The sequence below is a fragment of the Paramisgurnus dabryanus genome, chromosome 4, assembly GCF_030506205.2.
Source record: "Paramisgurnus dabryanus chromosome 4, PD_genome_1.1, whole genome shotgun sequence".
NCBI classification, from domain to species: Eukaryota; Metazoa; Chordata; class Actinopteri; order Cypriniformes; family Cobitidae; genus Paramisgurnus; species Paramisgurnus dabryanus.
Genome location: NC_133340.1, coordinates 51,150,361 through 51,170,141, shown reverse-complemented (window position 1 = coordinate 51,170,141; position 19,781 = coordinate 51,150,361). Strand labels below are relative to the sequence as shown.

At 36.7% G+C, this 19,781-nt stretch overlaps 1 protein-coding gene across 2 annotated transcripts; it reads right to left on the bottom strand.

Annotated features, from left to right (window-relative positions):
* Window positions 1-974: 974 nt before the first annotated feature.
* LOC135786102 (uncharacterized) lies at window positions 975-19,397 on the bottom strand. Of its 2 annotated transcripts, XM_065295803.2 has the most exons (10): window positions 19,342-19,397; window positions 18,818-18,907; window positions 18,419-18,451; window positions 15,638-15,827; window positions 13,916-14,021; window positions 10,189-10,484; window positions 9,899-10,098; window positions 6,353-6,512; window positions 1,632-1,775; window positions 975-1,397 (listed from the first exon to the last, which is right to left on the bottom strand). In XM_065295803.2, the coding sequence occupies exons 4-10, from the start codon at window positions 15,822-15,824 to the stop codon at window positions 1,354-1,356; spliced, it is 1,137 nt and encodes a 378-aa protein (XP_065151875.1). In that variant the 5' UTR covers window positions 15,825-15,827; window positions 18,419-18,451; window positions 18,818-18,907; window positions 19,342-19,397; the 3' UTR covers window positions 975-1,353. The 2 variants fall into 2 exon arrangements, with proteins under 2 accessions (XP_065151875.1, XP_065151877.1); XM_065295805.2 differs by lacking the exons at window positions 18,419-18,451; window positions 18,818-18,907; window positions 19,342-19,397 and adding an exon at window positions 16,134-18,400.
* Between the last annotated feature and the right edge of the window lie 384 nt (window positions 19,398-19,781).

Sequence of the window (19,781 nt, the reverse complement as noted above, 5' to 3'; positions counted from 1 at the left end):
ACCCTAATCTGGGCCACAGTTGGTTTTTATTCTGGCTCAGATTTGGCCCAAATGAGACACATTCATCTGGCCCACATACCGCATGGAATGATGGTACTAGGGCGGTCCGCTTCTGTTTGCCAGATCTGGACCACAAATAAGCCATATCAATGCCACATATCAGACAAAACCCAACCAAATAAAACAGATCTGTCCCTAAGCTGGGCCACAATTTGCTTTTATTTTGGGCCAGATTTGGCCCACACCAGATAAGATCATTTGGCCCACATACCACATGGAATGATGGCACTTTGGTGGGCCACTCCTGTTTGCCAGATCTGTGCCACATATAAACCATATCAATGCCACATATCAGACAGAACCCAACCAAATAAAACAGATCTGGCCCTAATCTGGGCCACAGTTTGTTTTTATTCTGGACCAGATCCGGTCCACACCAGACACAATATGGCCCACATACAGCATGGAATATTGGCACTTTGGTGGCCCACTACAGTTTGCCAAATTTAAACCATAACAATGCCATGTATCAGCCAGAAAAAACCTATATAAAACCCAGAAGTTACCCTAATCAGGGCCACATTTTCTTTTATTCTGGTCCAGTTCAGGCCCACATACTACCTTGAGAGATGGCACTTAGATGGTCCGCTCCATTTTATTTTTATTATGCCACAAATCTTACAATTATCTGGCCCATATACTGCATGGAATATTACCTTTTAGGTGGTACACTCCTGTTTGCTTGATCTGCACCAGAAGCAAGACATAGCCATGCCACTTGCAAAACAGTAAACCAGCAATGACCCTAATTTGGGCTACACTATATATTTTAACCCTGGTCTCTCCTACATTCATTATGCTAATGAATTAATTACTTTGGATAAAAGTATCTGTCAAATGCATAATTGTAAATATTTTAAGAGAAATTACAAATGGTCTTACAACAATAAATATTTATGAAATAACTGCTTTATTTAATAATAGTGACTATAACAAATATTTTTTGTAAATCAAAACCAAAAAATTATAGATAATGAAATAAACAATCATAAAGCAACTTAAAAAAAATGCAGGTCCAGAAAAGTAAAAAATATAAATCACAAAATGAACATTATAGTTTTATGTCTAAAACCGCTTTATAAAACACTTCATATACAAGGAAAAAAATGTGTAAGTAATAAAATAAACAAACACAAAACACTTGATCCAACACTTGAACAAAGAAAATAAAACAAAGCATGTAAAAATAAAATAAAGACAAAACAACTTTATAAAAACTCTGAACACCAGAAAACTCTAAACACTATAAAATACAAACTATGGAAAACAAAAACAATAAGCATATTAACATATTTACAGTTGTTCTTGATTGGGCCCATCAGTGTCATTGTGCAGACCTTTAAAGAATATGCAAATAAATAAACTGTTTAGTAAAATAACAGATTTGGTTAGAAATAGAAACATTGCACAAAAAAAATAATATTTAAGAATTTTTTTAAAACAAACTTACAAAATAAAATATAAAAACATAAATACATTTTAATTTCAGGTAACCCAAAAGAGAAAATGTATGCATTGATACAACATTGTATGGATGCCCTACTACAAAATAGATATTTCAACTGACTTACAGGTTTGATTTTGAGTCCGTCGTCGCTCCTCCCTCTCTCTTCTACCACCATCCCGGTCACCTGCGAGGTGCAGCCATCTCTTAATATGAGACTCTATCTCCTGATCGGTGGCTGTTGCTGTGAGCCTGTTAGTTCTCACAGTACCTAAACAACAGAAAACATGAACAGAACTTTCAAAATCTTATAACCTCATCTTATAGACGGGTTCAGCAGTAACAACATAAACAAGCGGCTGTAGTGGTCCCCACGTAACTTCCGGTAAACTCCGCTAAGAATAAATAACAACAAGTGCTTTAAACATAGTTTTTTAATATAACAAGCAAAAAAACAACACATAGATTACCTAGGAAACCAAAACATTTGTTATTTTCGACGAGGCATCAGATTTCAAGAGATCAGTTTAGCAACTAGTCAGACCATTAAAAAAAAACGAAACCGGAAGTAAAGTTCGGATCCAGACGTGTATCGCGTCCGATGAAACTATTTATAACCCGATCGGGTTCAGGTCTAAAAGTTTCACGCGTGCCTTGGACACGGGTCGAGTACAATAATAGCAGCATTGGGTCTCGGGTAATTTAAAATAAATGTGTTTTTGCCGAACAGACACAAGAAGACCCAAACTGTCTCGCTTGTGTGCGTCAATGTCCTTTTCAAACTTCTCCTGTTTACATTGTGTGGCTGGTGGTAGGTTCATTTTCATTGAGACAGATATGTCAGATCATTTTAAATGTACATTTTCCTTTTAGTAGTATGAATACTATGAATACTTAAAGAATAAATTATTATATTATTGTTAATATTTTGTTAATCTGGGAAACATGTATTTTGTAGCTTTTAAAGAACATAACCAAATAATTAATACAATTTATAAACAAATTAATAACAACATTTACCATACATAAATGTACTAAAATTTTTATATATCCCTGATCCTAAATGTATTTTACTCCGTGTGCCTCAATCAGCTCCTTTGTTCAGTAGTCAGGGCACTGATCAGGGAGTCGGCCATTTTAAGGGCTGTCTCAATCGCAAAATCCGTTCAGTGCACTGGAACGTTCGTTCCCTAAAAATTCCCACAATGCAACGCAAAAACCAGTGAGCATCGATGGTCCCTGGGTGCGTTCCATTCCAGTTTTAGACACACACTCGCGAACTTCCCTAAGCACTTCCCCTTGGGGGAATCCCTGTCGCCATTTTGAAGTGCGTTCCACTTCGTCAAGTGGACGAGGGAAGTTTGTATGGACAGACCCTCGCTCCCTCGATTTTGACCGAGGGAGCGAGTCTGCTTCATATGTACACTTCATGCAGCTTCATATCCCACAATGCAACATGATTGTGACGTCACTTCAGCAACTCGCGCTTTGCACATGGAGGGGGCGGTCTCCACTTTCCATGTGATCAAGGGCTTAGGGCGATCCATTTGAACCCACTTCAAGTGTTCTAGCAGTAGTGGGAACTTGTACAACGTAAGCAATGAAGTACATCCGAGTGAACGAGACTGAGGGAAGTTAGCGAGGGAAGTTCATAAAAAACGAACTGGAACGCAGGGCCTATGTTCCCTAAGCGGAAATCACGTGACCTTTTCTGAAGCTCGCCAACTGAACATCACATGATCCAACTCAATAAACTTTATGAAATGTTACAGAACTTTTATAAAGCCAAACGTTTGTTTTATTTGTAAATATAAACACACATTGCTACACAGTAAGGGACCACAATCTACTCAATATTTAAAATAATAACATTTATTTAAAATTGTAAATATATTTATTACATTTAAAACGTAATTATATGCCTCCAATTTTATGCACAGATATGTAAGAGAATAATGACAGCATTTTTCACAATGTACTGTTTTTAAAATTAAGTCAGAGATATGTTGGTTTTGCCGGTTGTTGATGAGTAACAGCTGTGAGTGATTACAACTCGCTTAAGCAGCCACGTGACAAAAAAATAAGTGAACAGTGTCCCAATGTCAAGTAAGCTAGGGTCCTTACCAGTGCCCGAACCTGTGTACACGATATACTGATTCACGGCCTTGGGAGCTAGGGAACGAATTGAGACACACGGACTGACTTTCACAGGACCAAGTATTGAATCGGTTAATGTACACGAATAATATAATTAGGGCTGGGCGATATGGCCAAAAAAATTATCAGGAAAATGTTTTCCATATCAGTCAATATCGATAATTATCATCATACATAACAAATCTTTATTCCTGTCAAATTTAAAGGCAGATTTTTGCTCCTGAGTGAAAATTTTAAAAACCATACAGTTAATAATGGTTTTAAACTACTTTTTATTCAGAACATGAAAAATGCAAATACTAAAATCTTGTTTTAATGTTCAGGCATCTGTATTAAATGTAAATATATTTGTTATGAAATCAACACATTTCTGACACAGAAAGCAGCAGGCTACTGTCACAAGACAGACTGCTTTACGTTTCAATATACTGAGTAACATCCAGCTGTTTATGTTCACTTAAACAAAAAAAGAAAACTTAGTTCAGTGTTCACACGTGTGTTATACATATACGAGCTATACACGCTGATAAATGGATGTCAAGAGCATCACGTTGCTGTGGGAACGCACACGCATACATATTCACTGCAGTGATCTGCTGTTTTTCCTCAGTTTCCTGAATTTGTAAATGTCCTGTAAATATACTTTTAAAGCTGTGCAGATGTGTGCGTGGCTGATACATGGCATCTGCTGTGTTCGGCGAACCCTGTTTGTGCATCCAACATTACACACAAGAAAATGTTTCCGCGCTTTCGGATCCCGTGATTTTGTCCGCGTTATCCGCATTGCGAAAATCATAGGGCTCTACTACTCTAACTCAGTGTTTCCCAATCCTGGTCCTCGAGGCCCCCCTGCCAGAAAGTTTTAGATGTCTCCTTATTTAAAACACCTGATTCAACTCATCAGCCTCCTTCAAAAATGGTAAACATGTCTCCCTAACGAGCTGTTGAGTTAAATCAGGTGTGTTAAATAAGGAGACATCTAAAACTTTCTGGCAGGGGTGCCTCGAGGACCAGGATTGGGAACCACTGCTCTAACTGACACTGTGGATTTTGTAAGCTTAAAAGTTAAATCAACTAAACTTTTTTAAGCTTTGGCTTCAAAACAGAAAATATTAAGTGATGTTTATTTGATTGTTTAAGTAAAGACAATATCAGGGTTAACAGTGTATCGTTTTATCAAAAAAGTTTATATCAGTAAAATTATTATCGAATTATCACCCAGCACTTAATATAATAACACCTGGTAATCTATTTCTAGTCAGATAAGGTTAGAATCAGCACTGAAACACAAGTGATGTTATTTAAAGGGATAGTTCACCCAAGAAATTCTGTCATCATTTACTCACCTTCATGTTGTTACAAACCTGCATACATTTCTATGTTCCAATAAACACAAAGGAAGATATTTTTAGAAATGTTTGTAAGCAAACCGTCTGTGGACCCCATTTACTTCCTTAGTATTCAAAATAAATTTATGCAGGTTTGTAACAACATGAGAGTGAGCAAATTATGACAGAATTTTTATTTTGGGGTGAACTATCCTTTTAATTAAAATTTGCACAAGCTCAATATCTCAAAACCCAGAATACAGATAGAACTAGGGGTGGGAATTGTTTGGACCCTCATGAATCGATTCAGAATCGATTCTTAGGGCCCCGATTCGATTCAGAATCAATTCTTGAGGTACTAATTAGCATATTTGTGACATCATTATGTCACATCTGCTCTCAAAACCAGACTAGTGTTTAAGTTTTTGCTACTATCTGAACTGTCATTTACTGTACTTTAATGCAACATCAAGGTCATTCGTATACGTTCTGTTTCTGTTGTAAGACATTAAAACCAGTTAAAAATAGTAATTAAATGTGACATATTAATTCTATATGTTAACCGGCATTACCTTCCACGAACTGACTAACGTTAAGCGTCTAAGCCTCATCATTATATACAGTGATTTGGGCAGTATAACTGCATTTATCTAGCCTGGCTAACACCAAACCCGTCTCATTGAAGTTGATTTTTAATAAAGCTTTGTTGATTTTTTTTCCGCTTCTGGGTCCTCTAAGTTTCAAACCCTGGCAAATGCTCGGGTAAGCCACGTGCTAACTTAGTTGGTTAAATTCTCCCGAAATAGATTTTTGCTTTACAAAACTAAATTTAAGGATTGTTTCTCGCCAAACACACAGTATACAGTCAGATCACAACACCTGAAATATAGCTAATGGCACGATTTGGGTGGATTATGACAAAGTGCGAAAGGTTTCTTTTAAGAGAAATACACTTTCTGCCTCTGCCACTGATTTAGTTCTTCAGCGTTTTAAATTACTATTTTATTTTCTGCGGACAACGCTTTTCGGGAATGAACGAAGGTAAGAAATTTAAGAATTGGGAAAATTAAATTTGAGACCTATAAAAAAGATTTAGATTTTTTTAAGGCCTTAAAATTAAAATTCTGAATTTTAGACTTTTTGAGACCCCGCAGGAACCCTGTGTATTGAAAAAAGCTGTAATGTTGATGTCACATATGGGACAAACTTCTGTCCAGCAGCATCAAAAGCACTTTAACAACTATCTTGTTTGTATTCAGTTTTTAATACAATGTTCTGTGTATTGTTAACAAATATGTACTCCATCTAACATGCAAGAGCAGAATAATGGACCCATGGTGACATGCATACATGTGACACTTACTTGTAATTACATGTTTCATTTGCAGTCCATGGAAAGCTGTTTTTCCATTGATGCCACGCCAATTGAGCTGTTTGGCAAACGAGTTGGTAAAACAGTGTTTCATAAGTCGCCAAACACTGTCCTTAACGTCAACTCCTCCAATGACACTCAAGGTAGTAATCTGAAAAAGATAATTGAAAAGCCATTTAGACTTATTTCAATACATTACACATGAACCAATTTTAAAAGAGGCATTTTAGAATTCCCCAGTTAGGACTATTTCTCAATGCTGCATGCTGGCTGCCAAAATGCTGCTAGATTGTCGCTGTTTTCCCCAAGCCACAGCATTGTGGTCCTATTTTTGACCCTGCCTATGAACACCAGTGTCCAGTTGCATAAACATAACCACTAAGTTAAGACAAATCTGACAAACTAGAAATAAGCTAGGACTAATCAGTCTTACTTCTCAGCTTCAAATTAGACCAATTAAATTTGACCAGCTTGAAGAAAAAAATAGATAACTAACTTTGTAAAACTAAGCAGTTTACGCAACAAGCCACAGGCTAAAGTCTAACAATCTAATAATTAGATGAGCATCAAAGTTTGATTTCACCCATTCATTTTACATGTTCTTACATATTACAGATATGAATTTTGTATTTTCTGAGAATGTTCTTCACATTACGTATAATGACATTCTTTGCATAAACCCACAATTTTTATGGTTTTATGCAGCCAGTGAGTCACAAAAAAATAGTTTAGGTAAGTTTTTAAAATCACATTTAATCACTGCAAGTTAAGTAGCACTGCTATGGCAGTTTGGCATTTTAAATTTTAAATGTTGTATTACAAAATAGATGACTTAATTGTAAAATCATTTGTTTGTGTTTAGCTGAAAAAAAAAGTAAAATACCTGTATAGCATGAGAGCGAGTAAATTATGAATTTCCGTATGTGGTTGACACTAGGGATGCAACAATACAGGTAATCCACGGTTTAATGCGTATTTCAAAACTTTGCAATGGTATACGGTTGGTTCTAATGAGTTGGCCTATTAATGAATTTTTAAATTATTCTATGCTTCAGTAACAGGAACAGGGAGAGTGAAAATGGTTTTAATTGCAATTCTCTTTTATTTTATGTAAATGCAAAAATCATCTTAAAGGAATAGTCTACTCATTTTCAATATTAAAATATGTTATTACCTTAACTAAGAATTGTTGATACATCCCTCTATCATCTGTGTGTGTGCACGTAAGCGCTGGAGCGCGCTGCGACGCTTCGATAGCATTTAGCTTAGACCCATTCATTCAATGGTACCAATCAGAGATAAAGTTAGAAGTGACCAAACACATCAACGTTTTTCCTATTTAAGACGAGTAGTTATACGAGCAAGTTTGGTGGTACAAAATAAAACATAGCGCTTTTCTAAGCGGATTTAAAAGAGGAACTATATTTTATGGCGTAATAGCACTTTTGGGAGTACTTCAACTCGCCTGAAAAGTCCGCTCCCCTTCTCCCTCTCATAATGGGAGAGGGAGGGTGTTACTGCGCCGAGTCGAAGTACTCCCAAAAGTGCTATTACGCCATAAAATGTAGCTCCTCTTTTAAATCCGCTTAGAAAAGCGCTACGTTTTATTTTGTACCACCAAACTTGCTCGTATAACTACTCGTCTTAAATAGGAGAAACGTTGATGTGTTTGGTCACTTCTACACTGCGCTTACGTGCACGCACACAGATGATACAGGGATGTATCAACAATTCTTAGTTAAGGTAATAACATATTTTAATATTGAAAATGAGTAGACTATTCCTTTAATACATTTCTTCTGTATTGATAAAATAGTATAAGATATAATTAAAGGTCAACTGATTTGCATTAAGCTTTGTATCATGTTTTTGAATGGTCATGCATCATTTCCTCAGTTGCTGCTGAGACAGGAGAAATACTGATTTCAGTGTTGCACTTCCTTCTTTCAATGATGTAAAAATTATCATTTTGCATCATGAAAGAAGGAAGTCCAATATCTTTCTTGAGGGGGTGAGACTACAAACACCCCTTTTCTCGGTCAAATAGGCACCAAATTCTAAATGTATGTTACATTTCGACTACAAATATGACACATTTTCAATAAAGATTAATGTTTCTACGGGTGAAATGCTCCTTTAAGAGCCACAATATGGTGAAGAGCTGAGGCAGATGAAGGAACAGGAGGCAGCTGAGGCGAGAAGCCCAGGGAGGAGGCCGCAAACTTCGACCTCTGCGCGTAGAGGAGCCCGGTTTTGTTGCATGGCTGTTTGTTTCACAAATGCGTTTTTCAGCTGATCCCAGCTGCATCAGATCGGGATATGGATGTTTGTTTGGTGAATGCTTCCGGGGAAGAGATGTACTTTGCCTAAGGGCGTGTTTGTGTGCAGGCATCAGCATCCTGGATACATATTTTAAAATTGTAAACTGGAAGCCAAAGCCTGCAGTAACGAACGGACGTCTGACTATAAAGTGAGTATTCACTTTTTTATACTAACGTGGTTTGTATATACACAAAAGAATTTAGCTTAGGGGTATTCAGATTAATGGGGGTGGCTTGCAGAGCTGTGCATTGTGGTAGTAGTTTTTTTAGTAGTTGGTAGAGTTTTTAATTTGTTTTCACCCTAAAGTCATGTTCTGTTTTTTCTCTGTCAAATAGGCACCAAATTTTAAATTTATGTTACATTTCGACTACAAATATGACCCACTTTCAATAAAGATTAATGTTCAGATCGCCGAAGTTGCCGTTTAAATAAAGATATAAATATATATAAATTATATTCCATTCAAACTGGGGAACACGTAAATTCTTACTTTTTGAAAATAAAACACAGGTAAACATAAATTGGCAATTTTATACACCTGTACTTAGTAAATTAAACTTTACATTGTAAATAAAGGCTATACCTTACTGCACTACTGTTAAGTCCAACATCATTCTGTGCTGTTTAGAAACCAAAAAATGTGTTCCTCAATAAAGTTTACTGGTGGGATTTACCTTAAGTATCATGCAAATTCTCTTCTTTTCTACTTTTTCAACCTGCGTGGAAGACGTGTTTGAGGCCAATAACCCGTGTTTGCGGCAATAACAAATCCCAATTTGCGTTATTCGCATTGCCCCACACAAATTTGCATCTTTACATTCACGTTGTATGTAATCTACTCACACAAATAATTAATCCACACCACAGATTTTAAAGACAGTGCCACTTTTCGTGTCAGGCTTCTCTGCTAACCGTGCATCAGAATGAAATCTGACACCAGCTTGCAAGCGGAGTTAAATGCTAGCAACTAGCGTATAGTGACTGGATATCAACTCGCTGGAAGGCATTTACTGTCCCAGCACGAAGATCATTCGGGCACTCACACAGTAAAGGAAGTGCTGGAAATATGAAATGGACAGAGTTGGATGGGTGAACCGAACAAACACAATTCACATGCGCATATTGGACCGTGGGTAACTTGGGTAATTGAGAATACACTATCAAATGTTTCAAATTGTAAAACCTATCCCTTGTGGTAAGGAATATGTATTATACCATTTTGGTTTTGAGGTCCACCTCTTCCCTGAGACGTCTTTCCAGATCTAGTAGGGCAGTTGCATCCTTCAGTGGCAGTATACCGTGCTCAATTGGATCCTGTACATGAGTGGGATCTACGTTTTTTTGCAGGTTCATCTGAATAATTTTCAGCTGTTCCATTATCATTTCCTGATTTGTAAGCATTCTTTGCAGTAAACCTAAAAATAAAGACAATGAATGAACATATGTTATTAACAATGTATATATGCATATATATATATATATATATACTGCATTCATTTACTTACCAGACAGGCCACTTGAAGAAATTGTTCCTGACTGTCTTTCATCTTGAGAACTAGGATTTGTCATACTCAATCTGGACTGTCCGCTGGAGGTCGGTGGACTTTGTACAGACTGCTGGGGCTCTGTATTTGTTGGAGAACTTTGTAAGGAAGGCCCTTGAACCTCTCTTAAAGGCGGCCTCTTCATTGCAGACTTTATTTCAAAATTAGGCTTTTTAATTTTTGGAGCTGGAGGCAAAGTCTTTTTTTGTTTAACAGTAACTTCATCCTCACTATCACTCTCAAAGCGACAGGTTGACCTAGTAGTGGGAAACAGAAAATAAAACTATGTTATATCAGTCAATTAAGAATGCATTTCAACATCATTATATACAAAGCATATATATATATATATATATAGAGTCGCTGCCCGATGAAACTCATGAAACTCATTCAAAAGCAGTTGAATGTAGTGTTGTCATACTTGGTACGGCATCTTTACATGTAACCATATTCCTGCCAGTGTAATGAAATAATCCACATTTGACCAAAATTGAGTTTAAATGGACATACGTGCATATTTTACAGTAACGGTGGTCGATACGAGTTCTTCCGATCATTAATTAGAATGGCCAAGTCGCGTTTCATATTGACAGATGAATACGCTCAGTTCATTAAATACGCTTAGTTTATTTAATATTAATTATAAATTTATTAAATGTCTCTTGCAAACTATGAAGGGACAATGATTCAATACACTGACATGGTAATGCTAGACAGATACTTTCGCTGCGTCCCAAACAGCCTTCTTCCATAAACAACAAAAGGAAACCAAGGCACTCTTCTAAATATAAAACCGCTTTAATAAAGGTGCTAGTTCATAATGGAACTTAAAAATACCACCAACATGTTTCGGCCTACATCTAGGCCTTCATCAGGGCACAAGTAGCAAAAATGCTACAAACACAGTTAAAGAGCACAGTAATTAGCCAGCTGATCCATATAGTATGTAAAAAAGCACTACTTAGCCTATTATATACTATAGAAGTAGGCGGTTTGGGACGCAGTGGTCGTTTGCACCGTCCTACCGTAATTTTGTCACTCCTAGACGTACGTCTGGGGTCAGGGGGGAAATGTTTACCCTGAAAGTCATTGTATCACCAGGCTATGTTTATTCGGCTATCCAGTGCTGAGCTTCAATGAAACTTCACGAGACCGGCGAGCTGCTTCCACAGGGCGGGAGATACGCAGCGTAATTGACAGCTTTGATACCAAATGGATATACGTGAAAATCAGATGACATGATTTCACAACTTTTTATTGGCCATTTAGATATGTGAAGCATACTGTATACGGAAATGAACCTGGACATTCAATCCGTCATAAGATCTCAAAATATATATTATATAAATTATATATATATATATATACACAGCAGTACTTCATATAATTTAATCTGTTTAATTAAATTAAAATTTTTAAGTGTTTTCTGTCATAATTTTTCCTTTGGTGAATCCCTAGTGTTTACAGTATGCAATAAACACGTTCATGTTAAAAAAAACACATTATTTTTCACACAATTGACTTATCTCTATAGCACTATTTTCACTGTCAGAAATACGTAATGAGTTCTGATTGTGTAGTTTGTTTAATGTGTTGTGATTCAACAGCAGCTTAGCTTAGCCAGAGCCGTTTGAGCATAGCTGGTGACTGACGTATTTCTGTGGGTAGTAGAGGACTGTAGTCTAAACCGGCCATTCGCTCTAGGATTTAAACGGGAATTCTGTTAAAGAAAATATATCACCTGCAGGGTTTCCCACAGAAAATTTGTTAGTTAAGGTGGTAGGGTTGTGCGGGTGGCCGGGGCCGGGGGCATGGCAATCAAAGGGGCGGGGCGTAGACATTATGATGAAAATATTTTTATTTAAAACACTCAAAAAAAAACTACATTTTGAAGAAACTATGACAGAAAATGAACACATACTAGATTATTAATGAATTAAATGTTTTATCAACTGTGGCGTGCGTGCCCGCTCGCAGTGTGAAGCGCGTCCACACTATTCTCCGAGATGCACTTGACGGCCTTTTGTGCAGCGACATTTTTTTGGGGACAACCTAGTTAAGGTGGTAGGGTTTCCCAGCTTAGGTGGGCCGCCCAAACTGAAAAGTGCTGCGGGAACTGAACTGGCAGTGAACTTTGAGCTTTATCATTTTGCAGGTATTATTTATGCTATCACACAAACTTAACACTAACTGACTAAAGTTTACAAACGGGATCAGGAAGAATGTGACCTTTAAAGTCCCACACACTACAAATACTTGCTGAAATACTTAAATCAGACACAACATTTCAGTCCACTGGCCTTCATCAGGCAAACATAATTTTTTTTTACATAATTATGGCTTGTCACAGTTAATTGTAGTAGCCTTTTGTTTTTGATTTTCTGCCAATTACAAATGAAAATGAACAATACAATAAAGTCTTAATCTGCATGCACACTTAGTGCCAGAGTATTGGTTCTTCTATTTTAAATCATTGGCTCTTGTTTGTCCTTTGTGTATTTTGTCCATTTTGCGAGAGGATTCCTGTATATACTTTCTGGTAAGGATGCCTGAACTGTGCTTGATATTGCCATAGTGGATTTATTGTAGTTGTGGACTGTCTCTCCTTGTCCCTCCTGATCATGACACCATCTCCTGGATCTGACCCTTGCCTTCTCTGACCACTCTCCTATTCTATTATTGGTGATTCAGGATGTGCACTAGGCTTTTTGTTTTTGTTTGGCTTTTTTCATTAATCTTTTTCATTAATAATGCCTGAATTTCTTCACAGATTATTCCATAAAACAAATGTCAATGTTTCCTATAAATTGATTTATGGATTTATAATCAACACTGGCCGCCACAAATAGATTTTTCATGATTCCCATTTACATTTTAATTTTACTATTTAAAACGTCTTAATTCATTGTAGCGAGCGCTCAGCACGCCTCCCTCCTCGTTGCGTGCAGTGCCTCAACAGCGCGCACCCTCTCCCTTCTCTCTCATGTTGCATGCAGTGCGCCTCTCTCACATAAGAGTGAAAAGTATTGTAACTTCGCGTTCCTCCGTGTACTTTCTTTTTCGCGTAAGTGTCAACAGTCACAGATGTTACTGACAAAGAAATACGGCTGATCAAGTTCATAATTAGTGACTTAACAAAAGGTTAGCAGCAGTGTTTACCACACATACCCGTTCTGGTGTGAGTCTGTGTCCGAGCTCTCTCCCTACCTATGATGCGGTATGCCCATGCACGTGTTCTCTATTAACAGCAACCATGTATTCTCTCATATTTCTGAATTTGCAACAAAACTACCCCTCGTATTTAAAATAAAAAAGCGCTCATAACGCAACAGCACTGATGAGAAGAGCAACATCAGTACAGCCTAAATTATAAATGTATGTTGATTTTCTCAGATAAGGGCGTGTTTTTAGGAGCAGTTAAAGAAAGAGCTGATTGGATTAAACAAGGAGTTACTGGGTCGTTACTGAGTTGTGTTTAGTCACTATTTTATAGACAACAAAACAAATAATATGTAGAAATAGCATTCAGTTGTGTTAAAATGCAATATAGTGTGACAGAACAAAGAGTAAAACATGAAACAATGACATCACATGCTAATCTGCATGTGACGTCATCACCGCCACAGTCTCTCAAAATCCTGTGGGAAACACTCAATGTTTTATGGAAACATTTAAAAGAAGCACTTACATTCGCTTTCGCTTTTTTGGATTGTCATCTTCATCTTCTTCAGCAGTCTGAATGTCAGTGTGGGCTTCTGCTTCAGGTAGTTTAAGTCGAGCAGTTTTGTAGTTTGCTGTAAAATAAGAAAAATCTTTTAAGATGATTATTCACATTAGCGAATCCTAAGAGGTTGTTTTCACCTGGTATTAAGATGCATTTTGGTCAATTGGATCACAAGTAGACAAAAGAGGCAAATAATCATTCATACCTGGTCTTTAAACCTGTCTATTATATCCACTTTCGACCATTTCTATCCTGATTACTTCAAAAGAGGGTATATGGGCGAGTAGTTAAGACAAAAGCAAGAAAAAATGACAAGTTAAAACTAATGTGCACTTATATTATTATTATGTAAGGAGAAGCACTACTTGTGATGCTAGTAAACAGGTTGCACAATGCTTTGTATGTGTATATGTAAGGGTTTTCTTTGATATTTCAAAGCAATTGATAAAATAAGCTCATGCAACTTAACACACTCATACAACAGATAAGGAGAGCAGACACATTAATTTTATTACTGGTAAACTATAGATCGCAGAGAACATTTTCTGCTCACCCTAGAAGTCAGAGCCGATGTTAAAAAACATGCTCTGTATAAACTTAAAATCAATAGGCAGAGAGTATACGGTAGTTTGTGGTTGTTCAAACAGATTGAGCGTCTTCACCACAAAAGCAATCCGGTTGAATGCGTTTGGATGTGGTCGAGAGAGGACAAGTTCAAAACGTTTCGCATCGTTAAACCTGTATGTAGTAGGGCTGTCACTTTTGAGAAAAATCTAATTCTAACGGATAATGAATATCATGCAATCTATCCGAATATATTCGAATATCTAGGTGCCCCCCGTGTGCATAAAAAAAAAACACACCGTAATGCAGATTCAATCGTAAATGTATTAGTGACAGTCATAAACAGGACGGTCTGGATTACTTTTTTTATTTAATGTTTGAAACAGCAGGTTATCAACTTATGAATAACAACTTATATGAAAAAATATAGCCATGCCCAAACGGAATCCGCGCCAATCCGTGCAGATTTCAGCGGAAATAACTCCGCGGATTTAACGCCCATCATTGACAAGCACACATATCCCGCACTTGAGCGAGTTTCGTGAGAAAGAATCTTATTGACAACAAGCACACATACATAGCCTATCCTGCGCGTTTGTGAGCCGTCATTCACAAGTACATTATCTCTGCGCGTGCTGTTTGCTTGACTGTTTTTAATGATAGAGAGCACAAACCATTTGATATTTGAGATGAAATTAAACTTACCGCTAAGTTAAGCAGATCTCACACAGCAGATCTTACTTGACTCTGTCGTCTGTGTGATGCGCGGCAGTCAGCACATGATCATTTCAAATCCGTTTACAAGACAAATGCTGTTGTTGTTTAATATAAAGTTTACGTTGCGTTGTAAAAATGATGAAATTATCTTCATACATGCTAATTTCATAATGCGAACGTATTAACACAAGCTTTTTATTCTGCTATAATATTTAACACTATAAACAATATGTAATTTTATATAAAATCTATAATTCTATCTTGACATGCACATTAGGTTCATATTCGAATATCGATAAAAAGTGACAGCCCTAGTATGTAATGTCGTCCACTTATAATATGATTGACCAAAATGCATTTTAATGCCAGGTTTAAACCGCCCCAATGTAAATGTGATATGCATACCAGCTGAGTATAAAATGCGAACACGAAAGACATCCCACATGTGTCCAGGCTGTTCCTCATTTCGTATGGCCTTCCCTAATTCTTCGGATTTGTAGTGAGATGGCCAATGACAAACTTCATCTGCAACCCAAAGTGCTGGCACCACTTCAACTTCTTGGGTGTCCAGAAACTCAACTATGTGAAACATGTTCTATAACAGAAAAATAATCCTCTTAAGAATATGAACATCATTATCTATAATGAAAAAGTTAACTGTAAGTGGTTTAAAAGGTGAATGGTGGCTTAAAGGGATAGTTCACCCAAAAATGAAAATTCGGACATTATATTTTTTTCCTATTATGGAAGTCAATGGTTTACACAAGCTGTGTGCTTCACAATCAGCATTCATCAAAATGTCAATTTTTGGGTGAACTTATCCCTTTAAGTGCACATAAAGTCCTCATTAATACAAATTCAAAACCAAATATATTAGTATAAACATGGAATACACACTTACAGGGATAATTAAAGGTAGTCTGGACACGCTCACCTCTGTCTAAACTTGATGTTGATCTGCACAAAAATTATAAATTTCTACAAAATAAAAAAATATTACTCCTAAAATTCAGCAGTCCTTATGACTAAAATAACGTCACGCTTAGACCCCAACTTAGGATGGGTCTGTGTGTAGAAGTGGAATGATTACAAATCCAACATCCAAGGGCAACCGGACACACTTCTGCACATTAGTATCTAACTTGAGGCACATCAGATCTGGTGACAAATCCGACGCAAAGAAAATTCCTAAATCTGTGGAGTCAATGGGATAGTCAAAAAACTTGCCAATATGTCTAAATTCTTTGCAGACAATGTATTCCTCACCCTCAAAGACTATTATATTTTGAACCAGAACAATTACATTATTCATCTTGATACACCTATCTCTCTCTGATGCGTTGATTACAATTTCATCAATTGCAAGTTCTTTGAACTGGTAGACTGCTCCTGTAAAGCCAGAAGGAACCGGTCCATCTGAGTGTGGCATTTTTAATTGCTTGTTGGGTTTCGATGCTTCCTCATCATTGAAGCGTGTTGAATGCAGTTCTGATAATCTGCGTATAACTTGTTGCAGGGGTGAACTTGGTTTTCTAACCATTCCTTTGATCCGTTTCAAGTAGTTCTCATAAGGAAACCCTGATATTAAATCTAAGTGTCCATGTATTTTCACATCATCACTAAGATGAGATAGACCATGAATGTTGTAAACTAAAAACTGATGACCATAGAGTTCACCAAAATGCTTAACAAATGATCTAAGCAGGGTGTTGGCAAAGTCGTTTAATATCAAAGAGTATGTCGGACTTGCCAAGATGTATATACCTACAGACAACAGCATGAAATTTTGATACACTTCAACAGTCAGAACATCCCTCAAAACAACCGGACCGGTGTAAAGTAAGAATTGCCTAAGTTCTGTTGCTTTCCATCGCAACCTTTCATCAAGGCCCCTTGGCCTTCTAGCAAATTCTGAAGGGATGTAACTTCTGAGAGCAAGCAACTTTTCTGAAATGACAGCCACCTGTCTGGATGAAATCCGATAATGCAACTTTCCACAAGTGCCAATCCACAAGTCAAGTAGCCGACGCATCACACCTAAACACACTAAATGCATATAGTCATGGGGAAATCCACTGACCATAGGGACAGACGCTTCACAAAATGGGGAAGGCTGTATGTGATGGTCTTCATCCTCTGCATTTGAAAAGGATGTATCAGTTCTCACTGTAGCATTAAGTTCTGGAAATGTCATGCGATTATTAAGGTAAATGCCTGTCTGTAAACATTTATCACACCCACTGTATCCATTGTGTGATTTAATTCCCTTAATAAAGGCCCTTGCAGGTGCATCACATATTACTGAAGATACAGTTAAAAAAAAGGTCTTGCCATTTACAACAAATCCAGCACTCAGAGATTTCAACTCACAAATCAGATCTTTCAGATATTCTGACAATGACTGAGGCTTTGAGTTCCCACAGAACAAAGCAATCACTACAGGATTCTTACTGTAACCTTGGAGCATTCCCAGAATTGGCCAGAACTGTATACCGGAACTTTTAAAAAGTGGAAGGCCGTCAATGTTTAACTGTAATCTGAAATTGTGATGATTCTGAACTGACTTAACCTTGTCAAAAATTTGACTGAACATTTTTTTAATGCCAAAATAATAGAAAGATCCACCCCCTAAGGAAGCAACACTATGGCAAGTCTGTGTTTTAAGTAAAGTTCTGGCATCTTTTGGTAAGGAAGGATGATGGACCTTTAGTATGGACAAAAGGGCAGACAAAGCAATCAATGAAACTCCAAAATTTGTTGCCCAGTCTTTTAAACAACCTGCTAAATCACCGTTAGCAGGATATTCCCTTTCATCAATATGACTATCCTCATCAAATGATTCACTTTCCTCATTACGGTCTGCTACAGAGATGGATGGCAAATCAAAGCCTGAAGTAACTCCTTCATGTTCAACACAACTTTCTGAAGTATGATGCTCAACTGCAGTATGATGCTCAACATTAATGTCCTCATTATCTAAAGATTCAAACAAGCGTCTGACTCTTTTAACAGCCCTTTTCCTTAAGTTACTTCGATTAATATTCCACTTGTCCCTTTCCATGACACACACCAACAGTTACTCTTAGATAATTAGAGTACAAAGTCAATGGTGAGGTATTCTGAAAAAGAAATGAGAACCAACATTTTAAATTGGTACAGAATAAAATGTAGAAGCATCAAATGTACCTTTATGTGGACAGTACGGCTCACCAGGAAATTCTGTAAGATAAGCACATGTTAAAATTTGAAATAATATACTTATAGTAAAAATACTAAAATAAAATATCTAATATGTACAAATTAATGTAAAAATATGATGTTGCTGCATATTATTGGTTAACAAAAACATTCATGCACATCAGTTCACCTTATTTAGTTACATTGAGTGATTTTGTTATCTGTGCTTAAAATGCACTTAATAACATTAACGTTACAGATAACATTACAGATGTTTTCAACTCCGAAGGAAGGTTATTATTCATGTGTTCAAGTAATACGATGAGTTAATGTATTTCCTCAAAACTGATATGGCATCTAAGAAATGTAATTATATATCTAAGGTTATTTTGTTCAAAAATAACTTACCTAAATGTTAGCTCCTAAACAGCTCCCGATCGATGGCCTCTGGCACCTTCCCGCTTTCCTGCGTTTTAGGACTCGAGCTTAAACAACCGACTGCAGCAAATACAATCGTGCAAAATGTAAAAATACAGAAACATGTTTGCTTAAGCTGAGAAAATTGGTTATATATATAAATAATATACATTATATATATTGTATTTAAGACAAATAATTCGTATTTATGAGGTTATTTTGTTAAATATACCAAAAAATTAACCAAAAAATGTTATAAATGTCCAACTTAGACAGCCTCTGGCACCTTCCCGCTTTGCTGCGTTTAAATGTAAACAGATCGCCTCTAACCGACTACAGCAGGATTAAACAATAACAACATTCGTGCAAAAATATAAAAATATCTATATTACAGAAACGTATTTGCTTAAATTGAGAAAAATAACTCCTATTTAAATAATATCCATCATATAAATTGTATTTTAGAAATATAATTTGTATGTTTAAGGTGTTAAAAATAACAAAAAGTAACTTACTTCAACTACCAACTTCCAGGCAGCTCCACGAGCTTCTGACCTTTGGCTTAAATTGGCGCTGGTTCTGACTAGAGACGATACAGTTACTTCCAAATCTCGCGAGATGTTCGGTTTCGGGTTTGGGGTGAAACTGCGTTTATCCTGTGAGATTTTGCGGGATTTTGGCCGTAGCTGTATTCCTTCAAGCCACAACCTTAACACCTTCCCGCTTTCCTGTGTTTAAATTTGCAGCATGGTTATAAAAGCGCGCAAAAATAACATAGATACATTGCTGTATCCTTGTTTTTTATTTCTAGCTCAGAGCTAGGACTTCAGTTCACTTATAAAAATAACTATGGTTTTATTACAGTTAAAACAAAAGACATATAGCTACCATGGTTTTGCATCATTTTGATGCATGAGATTATATGCAGCAAAACCATTAGCTATATACATGTTTT